This window comes from Bos grunniens, chromosome 4, assembly GCF_055505025.1.
Source record: "Bos grunniens cultivar Pamir isolate PY7600 chromosome 4, Bosgru_T2T1.0, whole genome shotgun sequence".
Taxonomy (NCBI): domain Eukaryota; kingdom Metazoa; phylum Chordata; class Mammalia; order Artiodactyla; family Bovidae; genus Bos; species Bos grunniens.
Window position 1 is genome coordinate 86,763,710 of NC_141168.1, and position 19,671 is coordinate 86,783,380.

Below are 19,671 nucleotides of genomic sequence, written 5' to 3' on the forward strand. Positions count from 1 at the left end.
AGGTGTAGGAGACAAGCCAAGATATTTATTTCACTGTTATTTTTATGGATACAGTCGTGACCCGTATAAGTACTATGCCAGCACAATGAAGTCTTCTTGAATGAAGAGTAGGCTATTAATAAAGATTGTTTTCTTTTATTTCAAGACACCTACAATTGTCATTATTTTTACTTTCTCACACAGATTAAATAATTCAGTTTAGGGATTGGAAAAACAAACAGCCAACTTGCCAGAAATAAAACCAGAGTCTCTAGGCCAATATGATGTCTAACCTGCTAATTTTTGTCCCATATCCCCTTGAACCAGTGAAACCAACAATGTAGTCAGTATTTTAAATGGGATAGGCGACTACTAAAAGAGACAGATGTGAAATACCTTCAATTGTGATATTTTTTACCAACACTGGCTTGACTGCCTTGGAACCCATAAGGATGCCTGTAGTTCTCCAGTATAGTATGTTTGTGCCTGATTTCAACATTACCTGTAAAGAAAACACAAGACACTCAGGTCAGATAAACCATGCTACTTCCAACCATACCTATATCAAAGTTAATCCCCTATACACTTTTCAACACATTAAAATGAAACACGATTATCTGGAACCCACAAATTTAAATCAACTACTTACTGAGACTTAAGCTTTCCTTAAATTCACATTTTGTAAAAAAAAAAGAAAAAGTTTGCCAACCCCAAAAATACAGTAAAGAGGGAGGAACAGAAAATTCTTCAAGCGTGGAAGAAGATAAAATGAATTTCAAATCATGTGCATGAAGACTTGGTTTATATTTAAAAGACTCAATTTAGATTGTGAGAGGCACTTAGCCCAATTACATACTGATTGCTGTCACTATTCATAAGTAAATCTCTGGGCTCTGAAAACAAAAAGGTAATAGAATGAGTTTGCTTCCTTTTAAAATTACTTAACAAACAACACTGCAACAGCAACAAAAGAAAAATAGGACTGTTCTTATAGAATAGCCTGATTTGACTCTATGGCTCCAGAATGTAAATGATACAATGTCTAATATTTGCTTCCTTTGCCACCAGAACATTTTTATCAAATTACTTTTCCGATCAATTTCATGCTGATTCAGTCAAGTAAACTAATGAAATTAAAAGATGCTTACTCCTTGGAAGGAAAGTTATGACCAACCTAGCCAGCATATTAAAAAGCAGACACATTACTTTGTCAACAAAGGTCCGTCTAGTCAAGGCTATGGTTTTTCCAGTGGTCATGTATGGATGTGAGAGTGGACTATAAAGAAAGCTGATTGCCAAAGAATTGATGCTTTTGAATTGTGGTGTTAGAAAAGACTCTTGAGAGTCCCTTGGACTGCCAGGAGATCCAACCAGTCCATCCTAAAGGAGATCAGTCCTGGGTGTTCATTGGAAGGACTGATTTTGAAGCTGAAAGTCTAATACTTTGGCCACCTGATGCGAAGAGCTGACTCATTTGAAAAGACCCTGATGCTGGGAAAGATTGAGGGCAGGAGAAGAAAGGGATTATAGAGGATGGGATGGTTGGATGGCATCACCAACTCAATGGACATGAGTCTGGGTGGACTCCGGGAGTTAGTGATGGACAGGCAGGCCTGTCATGCTGCGGTTCACGGGGTCGCAAAGAGTCGGACACGACTGAGCGACTGAACTGAACTGAAGGGTGTTTTGCTTTCTCATTTGCCACCCTTATACCTCTATGGAGTCTGGCTGGGCGAATTCAAGCAATATAAAATTAAAACATATCTGACTACCTCACCCTGCCAGAGAGTCAGAAAAGCTGTATGTTAAATACTCTTCCTTTGTGTTAAGTCTTTACAAGTGAAGAAAGCATATTTGCTGCCAAGGGTTACTTGTACCTTCAAAGCCCAGAGGACTGAAAGCTTAGGTGAATGGATTTTAATTCGTACTAATATCACTTCCAGGCATACAGATCAAAAAAATTACTCTGAAAGGATGCATTATATTAATCACTCAAGGATGAGGTATCTGCTACAACACAAAGGCAAGGATGGATGGGCACTTATTGAAACAGTGTTCAATCTACACGGCAGGCACCATGTTAGGCCCTCCCTATGTATCCTCTCAATGGACATGAGTTTGAGCAAACCCCGGGAGATGGTAAAGGACAGGGCAGCCTGGCATGCTGCAGTCCATGGGGTCACAAAGAGTCAGACGTGACTGAGCCACTGAATAAAATGTATCCTCTCATTTAACTCTGCAAGATTGGTCCTATTTCTCATATGAACTATTAGAGTCAAAGAGACAAAGTCAATTGCCTAAAGAAACACAACGACTATAAACCAGAGCTGCTGCTGTTGTTTAGTCGCTATTTCTGATTTTTGCAACTCCATGGACTATAGGCTGCCAGGCTCCTCTGTCCATGAGATATCCCAGGCAAGAACCCTGGAGTGCTTTGCCATTTCCTTCTCCAGGGGACCTTCCCGACTCAGGGATCAAATTAGGGTATAGTACTTTACCATGTTGTGTTCGTTTCTGCTGTACAATAAGTGAATCAGCTATATGTGCACACATATGCCCTCTTTTTTGGATTTCCTTCCCATTTAAGTCACCACAGAGCATTTGGTAGAGTTCCCTGTGCTATACAGCAGGTTCTCATTAGTCATCTATTTTATACCTAGTAGTGTATATATGTCAATCCCAATCTTCCAATTCACCCCACTCCCTTCCCCGCTTAGTGTCCAAACATTTGTTCACTATATCTGTGTCTCTATTTCTTCCTTGTAAAAAGGTTCATCTATACCATTTTTCTAGATTTTAAATCCATGTCTCACTCCAAAGGGACAGTGCCTCAAATAATAACAGATTTAGGGACTGTGTTACCTAATAATTGCCTTCAAACACTCAGGGTTGTCCTTAAAGAAATAAGCAGTTTACCAGACACAACCAGAAAGGGTAGAATTTTGAACAATGGGTAACAGATAGAAAGCAGGTTTCAGCTCCAGACATGGATGAATTTTGTGATATGCAGAGCTGTGCAAAACTGGGCTCAGAACAGTCCCCAAGAAGACAACTTTGAAAATCGCTTCTTGGGGTAACTGCAGAGAAAGCTGGATAAAAGAAACTCAGTTCAGTTCCATTGCTCAGTCATGTCTGGCTCTTTGCAACCCCATGGACTGGAGCATGCCAGGCTTCCGTGTCCATCACCAACTCTGGAGCTTGCTCAAACTAATGTCCATCGAGTCAGTGATGCCATCCAACCATCTCGTTCTCTTCATCCCCATCTCCTCCTGCCTTCAACCTTTCCCAGCATCAGGATCTTTTCCATTGAGTCAGTTCTTCACATCAGGTGGCCAAAGTACTGGGGTTTCAGCTTCAGCACCAGTCCTTCCAATGAATATTCAGGACTGATTTCCCTTAGGATAGACTGGTTGGATGTCCTTGCAGTCCAAGGGATTCTCAAGAGTCTTCTCCAACACCACAGTTCAAAAGCATCAATTCTTCAGTGCTCAACTTTCTTTATAGTCCAGCTCTCACATCCATACATTATTACTGGAAAAGCCACAGCTTTGACTAGATGGACCTTTGTCGGCAAAGTAATGTCTCTGTTTTTTAATATGCAGTCTAGGTTGGTCATAGCTTTTCTTCCAAGGAGTAAGCGTCTTTTAATTTCATGGCTGCAGTCACCATCTGCAGTGATTTTGGAGCCCAAGAAAATAAAGTTTGTCACTATTTCCATTGTTTTCCTATCTATTTGTCATGAAGTGATGGGATCAGATGCCATGATCTTTGTTTTCTGAATGCTGAGCTTTAAGCCAACTTTTTCACTCTCCTCTTTCACTTTCATCAAGAGGCTCTTTAGTTCTTTGCTTTCTGCCATAAGGGTGGTGTCATCTGCATATCTGAGGTTATTGGTATTTCTCCCAGCAATCTTGATTCCAGCTTCAGCTTCATCCAGCCCAGCGTTTCTCATGGTGTACTCTGCATATAAGTAAAATGAGTAGGGTGACAATATACAGCCTTGACATATTCCTTTCCCTATTTGGAACCAGTCTGTTGTTCCATGTCCAGTTCTAACTGTTGCTTCCTGACCTGCATTCAGATTTCTCAAGAGGCAGGTCAGGTGGTCTGATATTCCCATCTCTTGAACAATTTTCCACAGTTTGTTGTGATCCACATAGTCAAAGGATTTGGCATAATCAATAAAGCAGAAGTAGACATTTTTCTGGAACTTGTTTCCTTTTTCTATGATCCAATGGATGTTAGCAATTTGATCTCTGGTTCCTCTGCCTTTTCTAAATCCAGCTTGAATATTTGGAAGTTTATGGTTCATGTACTGTTGAAGCCTGACTTGGAGAATTTTGAGCATTACTTCGCTAGTGTGTGAGATGAGTGCAATTGTGCAGTAGTTTGAGCATTCTTTGGCATTGCCTTTCTTTGGGATTGGAATGAAAAGTGACCTTTTCCATTCCTGTGGCCACTACTGAGTTTTCCAAATTTGCTGGCATATTGGGTGCAGCACTTTCACAGCATCATCTTTTAGGATTTGAAATAGCTCAACTGGAATTCCATCACATCTATGGTTAGCTTTGTTCATAGTGATGCTTCGAACTCAAGGATCCACCCAATGCCAAGAGTCACTGATTAATATCTTTCATATGATAACCACATCTGTAAACTTACATACCCAGAGGTTCTGTATATTAATTCTGAGTAGACTTCATTCCTGTTAATGCCTCCCTTGAAAAGCAGGACAGTTGAAGTGTGATAGGAAAGAGCAGGGAGAAGGAGCTAAGGAGAAAAGAAAAGGAAAGAAAATAATACTAGAAAGAGCCTGAGTCCATGAAACTTAGGGGCAATTTCTTCCCTAACTAGAAATTTCTAAGTTAAAAGATAATTTTTTTCTTTAAAATAAACTTTTAAAAATAAGTTTGAGAAAAGAAAGGAGAAGAATGGGGTTGGTATGAGAGAAGAGCAGAGAGAGACTTACAGAATGAGAGCCCCATTCTCCATTGTCTGTGAGTTTTACCCACTTGTCAGCGGTGGTGTCCATCTCCTGGCACTGATCATTCTGAATCTGTGGAGTAAACATAAGGGCCCAGTAAAGCTCAGTGAACAGTGTTTTTAATTAGATGTGTCACTCATCACAGGACAGGCTACAAGAGCTTCTTTCAATGTGTAGGAAACAACAGCCACGAGTAATTATCAATAAGTAAACACACCAGATCTCTGGAGCCTGAGTGACAACTGCATGAGTATGTAGTTCTAAGTGAATCTTTCTCATTATTGTAACAAAAAGACAAGCCCATTAAGAAGTTGGAAATTGGGCAAGCAGGAGCATGGGAAGCAGAGGAGGAGAGGGGAGTTAACACTGAAAATTCACATAGAGGAGAAAAAGTCATTGCAAAAATGTAAAAGCTTGTGTTCACCATGCAGGCCCAATAGTATAAAAATAAATTTTATTTTTATAAGATTTAGGGCCATTTAAACCTTAAATTAATAAATAAATGAAATCTGATTTGTTTTCAGTTCCCCAAGACTTAATCCAAATGTGTGCATAAGTGGCTATAGCCAAAGTCAAAGACCCCGGTTGGTATCTGGGGACAAATGTTGATACTTTACAGCAATTCAAATAAATACAGCTAATATCTTCAGCACCAAACATCTTGTGCTTTCCAGACAATTCTTCTAAAATACCTAGGAGTTGGGACATACCTCTCCAAGTCTACAAAAAGTAAACAGACATCAAAAATGTCTCTGTAATTTTTTTACAATCTTGATTTCTTGAGGCTATATTTACAGTCTTGACTTCTCCTCGTAGCTCCTGCAATGCAGGTTCAATCCCTGGGTCAGGAACATCCCCTGGAGAAGGAAATGGCAACCCACTCCAGTATTCTTGCCTGGAGAATCCCTTGGACAGAGGAGCTTGGCGGGCTACAGTCCATGGGGTTGCAGAGAGTCAGACATGACTTAGCAAGTGAGCACATAATAGTCAGCATCAAAGTGGGGTTGAAATAATATCTCATCATCTGTACTTCCTCCAAAATGGCTATTTCTCTATTCTTTAAGTTATTTTTCCACTTTATTCACTCCCCTGACTAATTTCACAAACAGCATTAATATCTTGTCAGTAAGAGCTATTTCCTAAAGACTTGACTAACTAGAAAACAGATCCTTTTAACAGCCAAAACCAGAGGAAATCAGCTACTAAGGATATTTGCTTTAACTGAATTTAAGTACCATATTTATATTATAAGCATAATGACAATCAATACGAATGTTAAGCCATTTTTAAACAGATATAAACCCTTTATATACCTTTTTTGGTCCATATTTGCATAAACTGAAAGCTTTTTTCTCAGCAGATATCATACATCTAGTGTTATTTTGACAGTCTACTAGCATTCTGGAGATCTGAGTCCTCTCGTTACTCATTCTAAAAGTAACTAGTAAAGGTATAACCTTGGTCCAATCACTTCTTCTGTCTAGGTTTGAGTTTCATCATTTAAAAAAAAAAAAAAAGTATGTGTGGAGGGGAGAGCTGAATGAAACTCCCAGACTCCTAACATTAAATATTTTACTGCTTTCAATCTGTAACGTTCACAGGTACATCTGCATCCTTTAATCTTCAGACATTCCCTTTCCATTAACTACTAGCAGGATGGACATAAGGCACTGACTGTCTGAGTCAATAAATTGCAACCTATTAAGCTGAAACATCAACAAAAGAGGAAACATAAACTCACCATCCCTTTTCAATCCATAACCAGAAGAACAAAGGCATCACTGAGAGGAAGCAATGAAACTTCATGCCTTAAGAATACCTTCACTGACAACTCTCAAAGGACTTAATAGACAACACAGAACTAAATGTTTATTCAAACAATTATACAATTACCTTGCTTTTTAACTTTATTTTAGTAATATTTCAAAAATATCCCATGGAATATGGAGTTATTCACTCTGAGAAGTGTCTTGCAAACAAAATATAACTTAAAAAGCCAATCTGTTTGAATATTGCTTAATATCTTAAACTCATCAAAGGATATTAAGAGTAAAGAGGGTCCTTAAAAGGTCTGGTCTACAATCCTCTTTATGAAAAGGAATGTTGAGAGCTGAAAAGTTAGTTGTCCAGTAACACACAACCAGCAACTGCAGAATTGGGACATGAGCCAGAATCTCTTGACTTTAAATCTTAGGCTCATATATTCACAAAAAATACTTCCTAGCAAACTTTTGATTTAGAAATTTCCATTATCAAGAGCAATATAAATTTGCTTTAGCATTATCAGTACATTTATCCCTGAAATCTGGGCCACAGAAACATTTTACAAGATATTTTCCCAGTTACTTGCACAACACACATACTTTTTTTTTTTTTTTTTGGTTTAAGAAGTCAATCGGAACAATTTTTTCTCAAGCATTTGAGTCACTGCCACAACAAATATTTGCACAATTAGGTACAGTTTACATAAAAATAGCTAAATAATCTTTGTGGTAACATCCTGTTCTGTTAGACTATTATTTTATCCTATAGTCTTTAATGTTATTTAATCTCTTGCCAGAGACATCAACTACCTCATCCCTTGATTTCTTTATATTGTACAAAACTGGGATAATCAGCAAGATACAGTCATTTCTAGTTCTGTAATATCGCCCATGAGTACATTTAAATAATTCAAATATTTAAAATTGAAAACAGAAGAAAAATATTTTTAAATAAAAACCAAGATTGGTGAAAACATATTTTTAAACAAAATAGCATCTATCACTATAAAAAAATTAAATGAATCTCAGGAAATATATTCAACACACAAAAAGTCTCAACCAAATGGTCACCTAATGATCATATCCAAAAGGAAAACAACCTGAATGTTATTCTACAAGGAGAGAACTCAGAGGTAAAAAAATAATTATTAACCAGAAAGGATTATAGAAAAAATAAATATTTCTTATCGAAAGCTTCAGTTAACACAAAAAACCAAGGCACACATTGAAATGGAAACAAATGATTAAGAGAAATTTTACATGAATGCCCTTTAAAAACTGAATTCTAGAATATAAAAGGCCTTACAAAGAACTCAAAGAAGATGTTGTTGTCCACATATTGGTACTCAAAGAAGACATAACCTGACTTCTTGAGGTGCACAGCATAGATCAAGGACACTGTGCAGTCATCACGATTGGACTCTATGTAGTTTCCACGAGGGACCCAAGAAGAGCTGTGGAAACAAAACCATTTCATGTTAGCATTCAGAAACCTCTCTGTTCACAAGTTCTATAACCGAGATTTAAAAGCAGTTCTGTCAACAAAGCGCAGCAGGGAAGTCTGAAGTGCATGTGGACCCCAAAGGCCAACACCACTGCTTGAAAAAAGGTTCAGGTCTTGTGGCGCATAACTTCCTAAACTCATCGTGAGATGATGCAATTAATGTGCCATGCAGCTGCTGCTTATCACCAAAAACATGATCACTAGATAGCTGGTCACTAATTCTAGCAGTCTTTGATGGAATTACTCTCAAATAATATCTAAAGTTTTATTTACAAACACATATTGGCAGGGGTGTGTCCATTTATTATGAGAGAAGAAATCATCCTAGAAAAAGTCCTTTAAAAGTGACTCTAAATACTTTTTAATGTTTATTTTGTATTGGGGTATAGTCAATGAACAATGCTGTGATCGTTCCATGTGAACAGCAAAGGGCCTCAGTTATACATATACACTTATCTTTCTCCCTCAAACTCCCCTTCCCTCCAGGTTGCCACATAACACTGAGCTGAAAAAAAAAGAGAGAGAGAAAGTGGAATCTAAGAAACAAACCACAAAGGGACTTATAGATACAGAGAACAGACTAGTTTTCTGTGGTTGCCAGGGAGGGGGGAGCAGAATAGATGGAGGGGATGAAGGGGTACCAACCTCCAGTTATGAATAAGTCATGAGGTTGTAAAAAACAAGATAAAGAATATGGTCAATACTGTAATAACTTATTGTGGTGATCGTTTCATAATATATGCCACTGTCAAATCACTATGTAATGCTCCTGAAACTAGCATAATATCAATTTGCTATGCAACTGTTATATTTCGATTGTTTAAAAAAAAAAAGAAGTACATGATCAGCCAGATGGAAAAATATAATAAAGTGAACCTAAATAAAATGTAGATCATAGTGTCATAGTACATAGTAGGAGCAAAAGTCTGATAGGAAATTTTATTTAAAAAATAAAAGATTAAGTAAATATACTAGTGAACAAAAGTTGGATTGTAAATCTAACCATAAGCTAATTCTTAGATTAATCAACAGTGAGTCATGCGTCCACTTCTGGGCCAAGAAAGTTTCCAACCAGACTGTATGACAGCACAACTTAATATCCTTCTCTTTGAATGTAACTTTCCATTTGGATTATAAGAGTGAGATTTTTGGCAAATTCTTTTTACTAACAACAACAAAAAAAAAGACTGAGACTTCCACGTCTCAACATGACTCACTGATTGGTACTGGACTTGCCCTTTTCTTTAACAATCCAGTAAACTAAACAAAACACACCAGCCACGCTCCGGCACTCACACTAGCCAGTGCAGGACCGAGGGTCTTGACAGCAGGAAAACGCATGAGACAAAGCCCAAGCTGACCCTGACCTCATTCATTCTCAGGACACTTTCCAGACTCTGGCACGGGGAGACAGCTCCCAGAGCACAGTGGTCTCACTGAGTGGAGAAACAGGGACGAATGTCTGGGGGAAGCTGAAATAACCAGAATTTACAGGCATGAGAAGCAGAGAAAACAGGGGCTCCAGAAGTCCACATGGAGCTTCTCTATAGGCCCAGGCTTGGGGCTGGAATGTGCAGGCCTAGTAGAGAACAGCCACTGCAAAACTAAGTCAAAATCAGAGAGGTCACGTTTATGGGTATTGCAGGATCTCCAGGCCAGCCAGAGAGGAGAAAATTTAATAACCACATTGGACATCCATCTGAGACTCCAGAAGTGCCACATTTTAGGAATAAGGACCATGCCCTAGGGTAGGTATCCACAATTTTTTTCATAAAGGGCCAAAGAGTCCATAACTGGGGCTTTATGAGCCATGTGATCTCTCCTGCAGTACTCCACTAGGCAATTATAGCTCAAAAGCAGCCATAGATAACACATAAATAAATGAATGCAGCTGTGTTCCAATATAACATTATTTATAAAAAAGGAGTAGGCTATAGTGTGCCCTAGAGTAAAGACCATGAGCTAGAACTAAGTGTGAAACCAATACAGAGCCACCTTAAAAAAATTCTAAATACCAGACCTAACGAGACACTCTTCTGGTAAATATGCAGCCTTCCAGATCAAAATCCAACGTCTTTTACACAAAAGAAAAAAATAATCCACATTCTCCACATTGTAACACTCATGATGCCTAAGATACATTAAAAATTTACTAGAAATGCAAAGAAGTGGTAAAACATGACCCTTAATTGACAACAAAGAATGAAAAGAAACAGAAAAGTATTTAAGACAGCTTTTAAAAATATAATCAAAAAACATCAAGAGATGAATACAGTAAGTGAAGGCATGAATAATCCCAACTATTTAAAGGGAAATAATAACTATTTTAAAAACTAAATGGAAAATTCTACAGCTGAAAACTACTATTTGTGAAATTTAAAATTCAATAGATGAGCTTAAGATCAAGTTTGAAACTGCAAAAGAAATACTGACAGAGCAATAGAAACTATGTAATCTGAAGTATAAGAGAGAAAAATGGGGGGAAATGGAGTCTCAGTGACTACGGACAACACCAAGTGGCCTAACTTACATGTAAATGGAGTTATAGAAGGAAAATAGGCAGAGAAGGGGGCAGAAAAACATATTGGTGAAAGAATAGCTTTAAAAAATTCCCAAATTTAATAACAATATCAACCTACAGATCCAGGAAACTCAGTCAACTTCAAGCAGAGTAAAAATACAAAGAAAACCAATGCTTTCTTTGAGTCATGTGTCAACTTTTGGGCCAAAAAAGTTTCCAACCAGACTATCTGACAGCACAACTTAATATCTTCTCTTCAAATTTAACTTTCTATCTGGATTACAAGAGTGAGATTTTTGGAATTCTTTGTTTTTACTAACAAAAAAATAATAATAAAAGACTGAGACTTCCACATCTCAACATGACTAGCAAAGAAATAGAGAACACATTATAAGCAAAGAAATACAGAACATATTATAAGTAGTCAAGGAAACAATGACACATTACATAAAAGGAAGCTAACCAAGCAAAATACAGCTAATTCTTTTTTTCTTATCACAAACAAGGGAGAGTTCAGAAGGTAATGAATGGAACACCTTTAAAACACAGAAGGAGAAAAGTAAAAGTCCAGAGTCCTACGTCCAACAAAATATTCTTCAAAACTGAGGCTAAATAAAGATGTGTTTAGATTTCAGAAAGTTGAGAGAATTTATGAGCAGCAGACCTGCATGAAATGATAAACAAAATTTTACAGATTAAAAAAATAATACTGAACACACATTTATAAAATCGGAGAAAAGAGTATCAACAACCGTAAATACATAGATAAAAACGTAAAGCTACATTTTTCTCAAGTTTTTTAAAAATTAACTGATTCTTTACAACACATTTCATTGTATTACAGGGTTTATGATGTGTTCCTAAATATATGATAATAGCACCAGGATAAGGGCATAAAGGTAACTATACTGTTGTAAAGCTTTACATATTATATAAAAGTACAATAACAATACTAATTATACTTTAAGAATTGTAAGTAGCCTTTGCAGGATATCTAAAGATGTAAAAACATCAACTACAACAGAAAACATTGATAAATTGTACTTTTAAATTTTAAACTTTTGGTTATTTAAAAACACCCCTGAGAAAATGAGAAAGCAAAAGCTGCAGATAAAAGAACTATTTCACACACATATATGTTACATGTGCATGCATATGTGTATAGGTTAAATATATAGATTCATGACAAAACTTCCTTCATGTCAAGCATACACAATGAACTACTACAACTCAATAATCAACTGACCCAAAAACATAACAAATGGATAAATATTTGACACTTAACACATACACACACACCCACAAACATATGGACTATGAACATATGAATAGTGCTCAATACCTTTATACAGAAGGAAATGAAAAAAAAACCACACAAAGAAATACCATTTCTCATACATACACTAGAAAGACTAAAATAAACCAAGACTTCTGTACAATATTTTACAATGTAAATAACTAGAATTCAAATGCACTGCTAGAGTCTAATGCTACAATCATTTTGAAAATCTCTGACAACTTCTTACAAAGTTCAACACACATCTTCTATATGATCCAAGCAATTAAAAAGAAGTAAAAAGAAAGCAAGATTGGGTGGATAGAAGGAAGGAAGGAAGGAAAAAGGGAGAGGGAGGGAGGAAAGGAGACAAGCTTAGCAGTAATCAACTGAAATTTACACTGAGAAAATGATACTCAATACACTGAAAAATTTCTGCTTATCGTTCGATTTCTTTAATGAATAAGAAATTTCAAGTAGAAAAAAAAAGCCATGTGAATATCTCCTGCTCACCAAAACAAAGATCTGAGGTCTTACAACATCCTGCTGGTACTCTCCTTTCAGTTCAGTTCAGTCCGACTCTTTGCGACCCCATGAATCACAGCATGCCAGGCCTCCCTATCCATCACCATCTCCTAGAGTTCACTCAGACTCACGACCAACGAGTCAGTGACGCCATCCAGCCATCTCATCCTCTGTTGTCCCCTTCTCCTCCTGCCCCCAATCCCTCCCAGCATCAGTCTTTTCCAATGAGTCAACTCTTCGCATGAGGTGGCCAAAGTACTGGAGTTTCAGCTTCAGCATCAGTCCTTCCAAAGAAATCCCAGGGCTGATCTCCTTCAGAATGGACTGGTTGGATCTCCTTGCAGTCCAAGGGACTCTCAAGAGTCTTCTCCAACACCACAGTTCAAAAGCATCAATTTTTCGGCGCTCAGCCTTCTTCACAGTCCAACTCTCACATCCATACATGACCACTGGAAAAACCATAGCCTTGACTAGACGGACCTTTGTTGGCAAAGTAATGTCTCTGCTTTTGAATATGCTATCTAGGTTGGTCATAACTTTCCTTCCAATGAGTAAGCATCTTTTAATTTCATGGCTGCAGTCACCATCTGCAGTGATTTTGGAGCCCCCCCAAAAATAAAGTCTGACACTGTTTCCACTGTTTCCCCATCTATTTCCCATGAAGTGATGGGACCAGATGCCATGATCTTAGTTTTCTGAATGTTGAGCTTTAAGCCAACTTTTTCACTCTCCACTTTCACTTTCATCAAGAGGCTTTTTAATTCGTCTTCACTTTATGCCATAAGGGTGGTGTCATCTGAATATCTGAGGTTATTGATATTTCTCCTGGCAATCTTGATTCCAGCTTGTGTTTCTCCTTTAAGAACTCTTTAATTTAAAGAATTTAAATTATACACACAAAAAGGTTTCACACGTTATACAAAGGTACAGTGTTCCTGTGAAATCTTTCATAAGCTGAAATGGTATAAAGCAAAGAAGTAATTACCTTAGCACACAAATTAATTTACAAAATAAACTGTGAGAAAGCAATTATCCCACAGATACAGTTCAAAGTTACGATGACCTGATGCTGAGATGCTGAATGTAGTTCCCAGAAAGAGCTTAGTGGGGCCACTCTCACCGCACAGGGTGCAAACTGCCTCTAGGGCAGCTCCATTTGTGCAAAATCAATGCTACACAGCACTTTTGCCTTTTGCCTTTTTTTTTTTTTTTTTGTAAAAGCGAAAATCCTCTTCAGATTCCTTTTGGTTAACAAAAACAGGTACTAACATAGGTCATCCATAAAAGTGAAATGACGTATTAAATAAAACCAACTCTGGAAAAGCAGAGGTTATCTGTGTGTGCATGTATACACACATATATGTATTAATAGATGTACATACATATACAACATGGGTTTGAACTGCACCATTCACTGATACTCAGACGATTTTCACTAAATACACATTACAGTACTATTGGATCCATGGTTGGTTGAATCCACCAGTTGCTGAAGGGAGGATACAAAAGGCCAACTTACAGTTGTATTTTCAACTTTAAGGAGGTAGGCACTCCCACCCCCATAATGCTCAAGGGTCAACTGCATTTATACATGTGTACATTTATACACACATATATATAGTTTTTCCTCTGGCAGAGGAACCAGAGATCAAATTGCCAGCATCCGCTGGATCATCAAAAAAGCAAGAGAGTTCCAGAAAAATATCTTTTTCTGCTTTATTGACTATGCCAAAGCCTTTGACTGTGTGGATCACAATCAACTGTGGAAAATTCTGAAAGAGATGGGAATACCAGACCACCAGTCCTGCTTCTTGAGAAACCTGTATGCAGGACAGGAAGCAACAGTTAGAACTGGACAGGGAACAACAGACTGGTTCCAAATAGGAAAAGGAATACGTCAAGGCTGTATATTGTCACCCTGCTTATTTAACTTATATGCAGAGTACATCATGAGAAACACTGAGCTGGAAGAAACACAAGCTGGAATTAAGATTGCCGGGAGAAATATCAATAACCTCAGAAATGCAGATGACACCACCCTTATGGCAGAAAGTGAAGACGAATTAAAAAGCCTCTTGATGAAAGTGAAAGAGGAGAGTGAAAAAGTTGGCTTAAAGCTCAACATTCAGAAAACTAAGATCATGGCGTCTGGTCCCATCACTTCATGGGAAATAGATGGGGAAACAGTGGAAACAGTGTCAGACTTTATTTTTGGGGCTCCAAAATCACTGCAGATGGTGATTGCAGCCATGAAATTAAAAGACACTTACTCCTTAGAAGGAAAGTTATGACCAACCTAGATAGCATATTCAAAAGCAGAGATTACTTTGCCAAAAAAGGTCCGTCTAGTCAAGGCTATGGTTTTTCCTGTGGTCATGTATAGATGTGAGAGTTGGACTGTGAAGAAGGCTGAGCGCTGAAGAATTGATGCTTTTGAACTGTGGTGTTGGAGAAGACTCTTCAGAGTCCCTTGGACTACAAGGAGATCCAAACAGTCCATCCTAAAGGAGATCAGTCCTGGATGTTCATTGGAAGGACTGATGCTGAAGCTCCAGTACTTTGGCCACCTCATGCGAAGAGTTGACTCATTGGAAAAGACTCTGATGCTGGGAGGGATTGGGGGCAGGAGGAGAAGGGGACAACAGAGGATGAGATGGCTGGATGGCATCACCGACTCATGGGATATGAGTTTGAGTGAACTCCAGGAGTTGGTGATAGACAGGGAGGCCTGTGCTGTGATTCATGGGGTCGCAAAGAGTCGGACACAACTGAGCGACTGAATTAAACATATAATTTTTATATATATAGTTAGAGAAATAATCCTATTAGTGCTATCTAATATCACGACTCTATATGATGAAATGACCATTATCTGAAGAGTAAAAATGGCCGAGAGAGAGACTGCTAGAAAGCAAGGGGGATGAAGAGAAGGTAGGAAGGAAGGAGGAGCAAACGTGTCTACTTTCACAGCTAAATAATTCCCCAACATCTTTAGTTCAGGGTAAAAAATGTGAGTCATTTTTTATTTGAATCATTTTAGCTCAGGGGAAAAAATGTGACCATCCTTGTCAGAAGGTAGCCAGAGGCTGGAAGTTTAATTGTACAAAACACAGGCACATGAAGGGGAATGTTAAATAGTCAAATAAGAAAACAGGAAGGGTGAGAACCCAAAGATAAAAATACTGTGTTTTTTCAAAACAGTTTAACCTTCCTCCAATATTGTCACAGGCAAAGCTATAATCTCCTATTAAAAAGGTGGAAATTAAGTAAAAGTGCTTTCTACCTTAGGTGTTTGGCCCACTCTATGTCGCAGAAAATCATCAAGTGTACAAATGAAGGTTATACATTTTTCATTTTCAAGGAAAATTTTAAAAATGGAAAATATTCATTAAAATTAGAAAAGAGTTTGTAGAACTACTGGCTTTAATATAGTTATAAATATATTAGAAAACTAAGTTGCTTTTCTAATACTTTTATTGCATTTTACATACTATATGTTATGTCCTAAGAGCAATTATTTTAACTTCATGAAAATTCCCAGGTGCTTCCCTGGTGGCTCAGATGTTAAAGCAGTGCGGGAGACCTGGGTTCGATCCCTGGGTTGGGAAGATTCCCTGGAGAAAGAACTGGCACCCCACTCCAGTACTCTTGCCTGGAAAATCCCATGGACGGAGAAGCCTGGTAGGTTGCAGTCCGTGGGGTCGCTAAGAGTGGGACACGACTGAGCAACTTCACTTTCTTTCTTTCATGAAAATACAGCTACATAATTCATAAGGACTGTCTAAAAAATATGACTATTTGCAATCAGTTTACCTATAGTGCTTGCTTCAGCAGCACATATGCAGTTAGTTTACCTATAATCCCAATCACTACCAAGGTTAACCTCAACTTCTTTCTGGAAAAGAGCAACTACACCCTCGTCAAGGCTCCTTTGGATTCTTACTTGTTACAGCCCTCTGGCCTGCTATCAGAAGGGCCGACCACAGTGTCCATGAATGTTGCGACGTTGGAAAATCCAGCCGGCAATTCATCCCATTCGTCAAATTTGATGCCACTGCCCAAGGAGTAGGTGCCTTCACCACACTTACTGCATACCTGGTTCTTCATTTCTAGATACTCCCCAGAAGCACAGGAGAAAGCTGGAAGGCAAAATGCATAACCCGTTAGTCATCACACGTCCCCCTTCAGTTTCCTCCCTTCATCCCTATCACTAGTATTGTTTTCATAAAGCTCTGGTCATGTTACACCCTAATGAAAGTTTTCCAGAGTTTTCCTTATCACTACAGGGACTTCACAGTCTGTCCCCACCCCATTTTACCAGGTTCATCACTTGACCTATTCTCTTCCAACCACAACAAAATTATTATTACTCCCAAAATATTTCATCCTTTCTTGTCACTCTAGTTTTTGGAGTTGCTGACCAACCCATGTGCTCACCCTAAAAACTCATGTTCCTAACTCAAAAATGACCCTCTTTATAACAGAAGATGGGTTCCTGCCCCTCCAGGCAGTCAACTGGGGCTCCCGCTGTACTCCTACAATACTCTTTTTATAATAGCTTCCCTTAAAGATAGAAAAACAGAGAGACAAATATTACTTATCAATTGATGTGAGATTTCGAGGTTCCAAAAAACAGGCATCATTATTTTTGAATATTAGCTAATTGTACCTGGCTAATACTAAGTGCAAATAAAAGGTTTATCTGAAAAGAGGGGATGTATGCATACATGGGCTTCCCAGGTGGGGCTACTGGTAACGAACCCCCTTGTCAATGCAGGAGACATAAGAGACCCAGGTTCAACCCCTGGGTCAGGAAGATCCCCTAGAGAAGGGCTTTGCAACCCACTCCAGTATTCTTGCCTGGAGAATCCCATGGACAGAGGAGCCTGGCGGGCTACAGTCCATGTGGTTGCACGACTGAAGCGATTCAGCATGCATGCTGAATACATGCATGTATACATATGGCTGATTCACTTTGCTGTATAGCAGAAACTGACACATCAGTATAAAGCAACTGTATCCAAATAAAATATAAAATAAAAATGAAAGAAAAAGGTTGATCCAGTGAGTAACATAAACACAAAGGGGATAACAAGAGGGTAGTGCTTCACGTGTATCAGCTAAACAAGTATCCCCACTCTGAAACCATGAGTCCACATTTTCAATATTCACGACTCTCACCCAGTCATTTCCACAGCCTCCACTTTTTTTTTTTTTTAACTGATGCCAGGCTCTGTGCAAATCCTCAGACGGAACCAGAGACAGAAGCCACAGGCAAAGTGCAGAACAGATGACACAGTTACAAAAAAGACGGCAATTCTTCTGCTGTTATTACTCATTCAGCAAACACAAATCTATGTCCCCCAAATGTGTGGTTCTGTGCTCAGGGCAGTATTAGTGACTCAAACATAGCAAAGAGCTTTCTAATCCTTTAATCAGGATATTAAAGAACAAGAACAAAATAAAACCTCCAAATTACCTGATGAAGAAAAACAAATCTCCCAACAGACAGTGAAGCAGCAAAACCTCACATTTAGATAGATTTTCCTTTTAGAATACATGGAAATGTGGCAAAAAATAAGAACAAGATAATTTTGAAAAAAAAATTAAAGAATTAGAGCTAAGCATCCTGTATCCTGCATTGAACCTGGACTGCCAATTCGTTTCTTATATGATATTATACATGGATGCTTGGGGCTGGTGCACTGGGATGACCCAGAGGGATGGTACGGAGAGGGAGGTGGGAGGGGGGTTCAAGATGGGGAACACGTGTACACCCATGGCGGATTCATGTTGATGTATGGCAAAACCAATACAACACTGTAAAGTAATTAGCCTCCAATTAAAATAAATAAATTTAAATTACAAAAAAATAGAATTAGTGCTAAAACCCATATTCATCTACTTACTTATCCAATGAACAAATGCTGTCTTCAAAAAAGTTTAAGATACTGTAAAATGAACTTCTAACCCTCAAATTAGCAGGATATCAGAAAATAAGAAAAGATTAGGCAAAAAGTATTACATGCTGGCTACAAGGTCAAAACTCTCTCAGATCAAGGTGTACCACTTCCAAACTGTGACCTTGAGTGAGGTACTTCAAGCCTCAGTTTCTGTCTCTGAAAAATCAGATAATAATCATAGTACTTCCCTATAGGGATATACTGAGAAAATACAGTACAAAGTGGTCTATACAGCATCTTGCATTTAATAAATGCTCACAACATATGGTTGTGATCACTACCAACACAACCAGGAGAGAAATATAGTAACAAAAAATTTTTATTTTGCTTTGTATGGTTTATAGGTCTTCTGGTAAACTGATAAACAATATCATAAACCAAGAGCATACTTTACACCAAATCAAGAGTCAGCAAGACTGGGAGCTGACTGTGGCTCAGATCATGAACTCCTTATTGCCAAATTCAGACTGAAATTGAAGAAAGTAGGGAAAACCACTAGACCACTCAGGTATGATGTAAACAAATCCCTAACGATTATACAGTGCAAGTGATAAATAGATTTAAGGGACTAGATCTGATAGAGTGCCTGATGAACTATGGACAGAGGTCTGTGACACTGTACAGGAGACAAGGAGCAAGACCATCCCATGGAAAAGAAATGCAAAAAAGCAAAATGGCTGTCTGAGGAGGAATTACAAATAGCTATGAAAAGAAGAGAAGCGAAAAGCAAAGGAGAAAAGGAAAGACATACCCATTTGAATGCAGAGTTCCAAAGACTAGCAAAAAGAGATAAGAAAGCCTTCTTCAGCGATCAATGCAAAGAAATAGAGGAAAACAATAGAATAGGAAAGACTAGAGATCTCCAAGAAAATTAGAGATACCAAGGGAACATTTCATGCAAAGATGGGCTTAATAAAGGACAGAAATGGTATGGACCTAATAGAAGGAGAAGATCTTAAGAAGAGGTGGCAAGAATACACAGAAGAACTGTACAAAAAAGATCTTTACAACCCATATAATCACGATGGTGTGATCACTCACCTAGAGCCAGACATCCTGGAATGTGAAGTCAAGTGGGCCTCAGGAAGTACGACTATGAACAAAGCTAGTGGAGGTGATGGAATTCCAGTTGAAGTTATTTTAAATCCTAAAAGAT

The 19,671-nt window shown here is 38.2% G+C and overlaps 1 protein-coding gene across 6 annotated transcripts in view; it reads right to left on the minus strand.

Moving 5' to 3' along the window:
* The window catches only part of ELAPOR2 (endosome-lysosome associated apoptosis and autophagy regulator family member 2), a 221,464-nt gene that overhangs the window by 73,891 nt on the left and 127,902 nt on the right, over nucleotides 1-19,671 (minus strand). For all 6 annotated transcript variants that reach the window (XR_015162793.1, XR_015162794.1, XM_086397246.1 and 3 more), the window contains 4 exons: nucleotides 16,496-16,691; nucleotides 8,033-8,180; nucleotides 4,949-5,035; nucleotides 376-481 (listed from right to left, as the gene is read on the minus strand). Coding sequence is in view for 4 of the 6 variants with exons in the window: in XM_086397246.1 (XP_086253372.1) it covers nucleotides 376-481; nucleotides 4,949-5,035; nucleotides 8,033-8,180; nucleotides 16,496-16,691 (537 nt within the window). In the remaining 2 variants the exon portion in view is untranslated. The remainder of the gene's footprint in view (nucleotides 1-375; nucleotides 482-4,948; nucleotides 5,036-8,032; nucleotides 8,181-16,495; nucleotides 16,692-19,671) is intronic.